The sequence below is a fragment of the Battus philenor genome, unplaced genomic scaffold (genome assembly GCF_028537555.1).
Source record: "Battus philenor isolate CCGP_79_NKW_IND1 unplaced genomic scaffold, ilBatPhil1.0.hap1 SCAF_15, whole genome shotgun sequence".
Classification (NCBI taxonomy): domain Eukaryota; kingdom Metazoa; phylum Arthropoda; class Insecta; order Lepidoptera; family Papilionidae; genus Battus; species Battus philenor.
In genome coordinates, this window is record NW_027181677.1 from 5,788,499 (window position 1) to 5,795,856 (window position 7,358).

Here is a 7,358-nt window from a genome sequence, read left to right on the forward strand (position 1 = left end):
ATGTCAATCTCCAAAAATTTATACCGCCTTGTCTAAAATGTCAAGCATCCAATTAGTAAAATGCATGTTGCGTTAACGGTGAAACAGTTCCATAATTTAAACTTCGTAGAATTGATAAAGGTCGGGAAAAGGTTTCCAAGCATTTTGTTCTGATTGCTAAAGCAGAAAAGTTTTTTTTCGAACGACATTGAGAAATGTAATTTTTTTCTCCGTCACGAAAATGTCTGTTTCAACTTTGAACAAAGAATGTTCCATGTGTAGCGGGGATTTGAGAAAACTCTAATATTGTCTGCAAATAACAGCTATTGCTAATTGTGTTTAAGTAACATAGAGTTTCAATAAAGATATTTTGACTAAACTTGAGCGACGTTAAGATACTTCTATAAAAATATTTTTTATAAATAATATAAATTTTCTATAATTGTATTCTATCGCCATTTTTATTTTATGAAAAATAATATTCGAATTTATGATATATCCCCGTTCGATGACACAGGCAGGCTGATCAGTAGTTCCGTACAATACACCAAAAAAGGTCTTAATTTACGAATAACCTCAAAAAGGGTACACTTTTATCGTAACAGTATTTAATCTCTGGCTGAAAAATGAGACAATGTTGTGTAATACCTTGGAGACAGGTGAGTATTTGTTAATTTACTTTTAATGAAGCGGAATTTTTATAAAGATAATGCTAAAATTTTGTTGCGCAACTAATTAATTAATTCGAGCATTACAAATTTAATAAAACCCTTGGTAGTCCATTGGGGAAGCCCCGCAATTCGTTACTTACACTCAGAGCATGCATGAACAATTTTTCTTGCATAAAATTACAAATTAAATGCATATAATAAAAGGCGGGTATTTCTACTTTTCAATTCCGAGAAAAGGATTCATCGCATCAGACAAACGTTTAATTGGTGCTATTGTAATTTAACTGCCTAACGACTGACACAAACATGTAACGATTTATTACGGATATCTGTGATTGAAGTCAATAATTACTGTTAAATCATTAAACCTAGGCATTACACCGCGTTAAACCCTTGGTACGTTTGTACACGACAGGTGACAGTAGCTAGAAGCTTTAAGTAATTATCTTGTCAAGTTGAACAAATAATTATTTTAATAGATTTATAGTTATGGTACACTCGGAATTTTCATACGAGATCAACTGAAGAAGACACAGCTGAATGGCAATTTGAAGTCGCAATCGGCAGGCCATATAGCGCGCAGAAAAGATGGCCGCAGGGGCTTTAAGGTTCTAAAGTGTAAACAAAAGACCGGCAAGCACAGGGTACGGCGTCCACCAGGTGGGCAGACGATCATGCTAAGTTTGTTGGAAGATGGATACAGGGCGCTGGCTATTGGTGTTAATGGAATCTGTGGGAGAGGCATATGTGTAGTAGTTGAACTCTTACGGCCGAAATGGCGATGAGTTTTATAACTTTTAAAACAATTACATTTTAATCGTATAAATACATAATCATATAAATAATTACTTATAATGATAGATTCTAACATGTTAACATACTGCTTTTCTAGAGATTCGTAGTTTTACCGCCTGAGCGATAAGTGAATTCGCTAGTTCTCCTAGGGGCCAGCTCGGACCTATTCATTTCTTATTTTACTCTTCAATCCTTTCGGTTAACGCTAAACGACAAGATAGGCAGTTTGGGCCTTCCAGAAGCCGTCACTTGTCATGCGTTTAACAGTTCGTTTTCTTGGTGCCCAATATGATCGACCACCGCTGGATTGTATTCTATATCGGTATTGGTCTACATATGGGTAATTCTCATGGAATCTCGAAATTCTTGTCCTTTTAGTTTTTACACAGTTCGAAACTATTCATGGTGGTATTTTTTTTTTTTTTTAAAGAACATCACTTAGGCTAATAATTTTGGTAATAACCTTAAAACTTTATGTATATCTGTAAGGAATAATAAATATATAATACCCTTAAAATCATTCCCTCACTATGTCCCAAACTTTAAAATAAAACATGTTATAATTTTTTAACTAGAAATTGCTTAAAATTTATGTTTGCGCGTGTGACTATTTTATTAAAAATACATCAAAATTTTAAAAATTCTTCGAATTTAGGATTATAGATCGTAAATAAATGAGGAAATGTTGATTTGACATGTGTCCCTTAAAAAATAGTCATTCCCTCATACCATTACCGACAGTCGATAAGTTAGCGTACTTGAGATTTTTTATTGGAACTTCTATTAATTTTTGATAGTTGGTGACACTAACAATTGCTCAGAATGGCGAAGTTGTATTAAAATTGTCGGAGTACTTGTTGGAAGAAGATTAAATTACAATTTTTCAAAGATTACATTTCAGACAGTCATTCCATCACTGAGAAGAAAACAAAGAGGTAATTACTATATTCGAATATAAATTTAAAAATAAAGTATGTTTTTAGAAGCAGTAAAATCACCGAAAAATTTACATACAGCAGTTTACTACATTTGGAGATTTTTGAGGTTATGTTTTATTTTGTCATTCCCTCATTTCATTTCAAAATGAGGGAATGACAACTAATGAGGTAATGACGTCTAGACTATTTTAACTTAGTTTTTTAATGAACTTGCTTATGTCAACCTTAAATTTACTATTCTGTTTTGTTTTAGAGCTAAAAAATGGCACGAGGAAAGAAACTGTCTGATGCAGAAGCAAAATTGAAAAAAAAAGAATATGATCGAAAACGTAGAGAAAAAATGAAATCTAATCCTGAAGTGTTAGCAAAACTTCGCGAGAAAGAACGAATTTCATATCTTAAAAAAAAACAGAAGGGCCAAATAAAATCTGTAACTGCCATGAGTTCCAGAGAAAGAAGATTAAAGAGAAAAAATTGGAAAAAAAACAGTCAATCGTACAGACACCGAAAGGCACAAGTCCGTAAGAATCTGACAAGTCTCCTCAATAAAGTATCACCTTCAAGTTCTAGACTTGCAGCAGACCCTGTTCTTCAAAATAATAATAAGCGTGAAAGTATGATAGCTGTTTTGAGAAGGAAGCAATTAAGAAAACGTAGAGCAATACAATATGCAAAAATTGCTAAATTACAAAAAGAATTAAAAGAGCAAATTCGACAAAAAGAGAAGTACAAGAAGAGATCTCAAAGGCGAAATAAAAAGGTTTTATCCTCTCCTGAAGCTAAAGTATCAGCACTTTTGAAAAACGTTCAAGGTGTCACTGTTACGCCTTTCCGTGGAACGCAAAAAATTCGCCAATTTGTGTTCGCTAGTGATATATTAGAGTTTAGAAGCCTTTCTTGCTGTCAATGTATTGGAGAATGTAGCCATTTTCACCTGGGATACTACTTATCTTCGAAAACTCCTCATGTTGAAAAAAGACTTGGAAAAGTACAAACGCGGTCTTGTGGTAGACAATCTGCGAATAATTTTTTCAATGATAATGATTCCCAAATTGATGAATCTTATGATATAGGCGATTTCGTTCTCATCAAGTGGAACGACGCAATTTATCCCGGAAAAATAACTTCAGTTTCTGATGATGCCGCTGTGGTAGATTGTATGGAAAGAGTAATTAAATCCTGGAGATGGCCTACACCCAAGGATGAAGCATTGTATCCCTGGACTGATGTTGTGCAGAAAATTGAACCTCCAAAATTTATCAGAAAAGGATATTTTTCCGTAAAGGAAATAAATCAGCTTAAATTGTAAAAGTTAAGACTTGACTGCAAGGTATTCTATTGTAGACTGATTCGGAAAAGACTATTATATTATTATATTCTAACTTGTGTGATATAATATTGTTTACTTTAAGACTAAATGTTGATATTAATGGTTTTAAACAATATTTTAGGATTTATATAAGAGATTTTGAAAATTTCTAAATGAGTTGAATATTTTTAGTCATTATTAATTAAGTTTCATGTTGCAAAGAAAATGCAATTAATATAAAAATGAAAGCAAGTTTTGCTGTAAGCAATTTGAGTCACTTTCAGAGCTGTGTTATTAGATAACTCCAGAATTTTCATATATATATTACTTACTAAAGTTATACATGTGTTCAAAAAATAAATAATTAAATTTTTCATAATAAACTAACATAAACATCATTTCCTCACCACAGTCATCATTCCCTCACTTTTAAAGTTTATCAATATTGATTTACTTCATTTAAAACTCGTTTATTCTGGGGACCACTATATTCCCTAAAGTTACTAACACATATAGTACAAATTTAAGATAAATTTAATAGATATTAACTAAAATAATTCTGAATAATTTAATTTACATTTTTTCGAGATTTCATGAGAATTACCCATATATACACTATTTTATGAGAATTTACTTCATCATCATCATTATCACACCACCCGTTATATTGTCCATTGCCGGACAAAGGCCTTCCCCAGGTACGGTAAGGAGCGGTCTGCATCCAGCGTCTTCAAACGAGTGGGTGGACGTTCTGCGCTGCCCTTGCTGCTCCGAGACCGCGGAACTTTAAGCTCCTAGCGGCCGCTTGTTCTGCGAGCGATATAGCCTGCACACGGCCATTAAACCATATTTATTTAGATATAAACGTCATAGTAACACATTCCTATGTCATCATCTACACTAGTATTTGAATTTCGCCATCGTGTAAGAATAAAACAATAGCTCAATGATAATTAACATCTTTATGGACATTAATGAAACAATAAGCTATGTACATGACAAGCAATTACCATTATCCACAGATGATATACAGATGTTCTCAATGGAGATATAAAATAAAAACAGTTAAGGCCACTGCAGCCAACATAATATTCAAATTAAGTTTACTCTGGTCACTGGTAACTTTATTTTTACTAAATATTTTCTTTCTGATTTAAAACTATTAATATAGTTTGATATACAATTAAAAGCTTATAATAGTTAAGCAAAATAAATACAAAACATTCTGTATTCAAATAGGTTATAACAAGCATTTTCGAATCGTCAATCAATATAAAAAAGTATTGTCAGTACTACAGGAAGCTACCACCGGCTCGGAAGGCAGTTCTGCTGAAAATTTTCTCTTTCTAAATATAGTTTAATAATAATTCCATAACAATAATTATCTTCCTGAATGAGCATCAACAATATTTAATTCCTCACAGTAACACCAGTATAGTATTCCTAGATAGATATAGTTTTTTCAATAATATGTTTTTAATATTGATTTTAAATTTACCCGGTGGCAAGTTTGCAGTTGTTTGTGAAATTTTATTGCACACTCCATTGAGAAAGGTTTTTTGTTACATTATTTTATTTTATATCTTTGCAAAATATGGCATAGACAAATCGATAATAAAATAAATTTGTTATGTCTTCAAATTCAATGCGTGTACACTATAACATACCCTGGTTTTAAGATATAACCAATATCTCACCAACAAAATTACTTCATATATACTGTGTCTTTTGTTGCACAATTTATGTGACACCGTCCTAAAATAATCATATAATATAATTTTCGCACTCCTCCAACGATAAGTATGTATACAGTCCAAACATTTAATTTATTACTGTCGTGAGCGAAGCATTAACAACGGCACAGAGCATTCTGTGTGCCAAATATGTTTTGAGTCGCATTATATGAATAAAATGTTTAGATTCATTTGCATTTTTTACTTAATTTAAACTGTAAGGGGTATTTATCTCTGTTATTCTTGTATTGGTGGATTAAATTATCCGCAACAAAAAACCTAAATATTATATTCACTTAAGTCAATATGTTTTAAAAATATATGATTTAGTATAGTTATTGATCGACGATTTAGAGTCTCAAATCCCAAACGCATATTTTTCTATATTTGCACATTACGTTAATATTAAATATAATAATTATAATTATTATCAGATAAAGTTAAAATCAATCCATATACATGAATGTATAAAGCAAAAATCAAAAACTTTCGGTATTAAAAAAATAAAACGCCATTTCTCTCAATGTCGATCTGGATGTCGAATCCAGTCATTTAACATCAGATTAACAATGTAATTATTTTCTTGTACTATATTAAATAAGCAGCAGTAGAGGACCGAGACTTGGGATCACAGGTTCGAAAAAAAATATATGGGATTTCCACTGCTTACAAACAAGTTTTCTTTTGTATATTTAGATTATAGTATATTACCCCATAGATATTTTTGAGGGAGGCCGATGCCTTGTGGTGGGTGTCTAATGGGTTAAAACGACGAGATCAATAAAATATTTCACTATTGATTCTCTAATCATCGAACAGACAACCTATTGGAGAAAGAAATTATGAAGACAATAAGTATATTTTTATTCTCAGATATTCCTGGATATCTATACGAATGTACATGTGAATGTTCATTCATGCAAAATTGATTACAGAATTACAGCTGACTCATCAGCCTTTGCTAACAATAGTTAAGGGAAAATCGAGGCAATTATTGTTAACACAAGTATACTCCTACAGATGTAGTAAAACCGGTATCGCGTTCTTGATAATAGGATTTTCCAGGAATAAAACTTAAGTACGCACTAAACCGGATCGGCTATTTTGGCAAGGGCCCAATACATATTCAGATTTATTATCAATACTTCTAACTACTATACTGTGTTAAAGGTGATGCAATCAGTTTAGTAACAAACAAAAAAAATCTTTTAGAAGTAAAATAACCGTATGTTAAGGGAAGAAAATAGAACTATGGAGTCTCATTAGGGCAAGGTAGTTTTATCTTATTTATGGCCATTTTAACCTTCGCGCCTAGTTGATAAGCCGTGGAGAGGGTTATGCCCGGGATTTATCTACAAAATTTGAAATGGAATAAGGAAATGCTTAGATGATCGAAAATAATGGCCATAGACTAGTGGAGTGGCAACTTGAAGTTGGTAACTTAGGATCTTAAGGATCTGGCAGGCTCTGTATAGGACGAACTTGTAAAGGCCGTCATAAGACGCTAGAAGTACTCGTAGCTAGTGGTCTTATTCGAAATCTTTAAAGAAGGCTTTAGTCTATTGGTGGCCTTCCTACGGATGAATTGAGGATGGTTAGAGCAGAATATAGCAGCACCTGCGCAAGGATGATAAAAAAACGGGAAGTGTTCCACTATTTTAGCTTCTTTCTTTTCGAAGTAACTTGAGCCTGTGAAGACATAATGCTAATAATAATGATATACTTACATACTAAGTTATTACATCATTTTGTATTTTTTTACATAAATTTAAAATCGTGAGTGGTCGATTATTTTGTTAATATTAACATCTATTTTAGTTGTAGGTTTTGTAATAATTAATTTAAAATATTAGATTATATATATTTTTAATTTAGTTTCCATTGTTAATAACCTCTGTACTATATTTAATTTTTTACAGAGAACAAAGAGATA

General features: G+C 32.0%; 1 protein-coding gene across 2 annotated transcripts; it reads left to right on the forward strand.

The window, feature by feature from the left end:
* Positions 1-2,186: 2,186 nt before the first annotated feature.
* Positions 2,187-3,861, forward strand: LOC137918855 (calponin homology domain-containing protein DDB_G0272472-like). 2 transcript variants are annotated; one of them, XM_068761780.1, is made up of 2 exons: positions 2,187-2,380; positions 2,637-3,860. In XM_068761780.1, exon 2 carries the CDS (start codon positions 2,646-2,648, stop codon positions 3,690-3,692), a length of 1,047 nt encoding a protein of 348 aa, XP_068617881.1. In that variant the 5' UTR covers positions 2,187-2,380; positions 2,637-2,645; the 3' UTR covers positions 3,693-3,860. The 2 variants fall into 2 exon arrangements, with proteins under 2 accessions (XP_068617881.1, XP_068617883.1); XM_068761782.1 differs by lacking the exon at positions 2,187-2,380 and adding an exon at positions 2,476-2,551 and having other exon boundaries at positions 2,637-3,861.
* Positions 3,862-7,358: the final 3,497 nt, after the last annotated feature.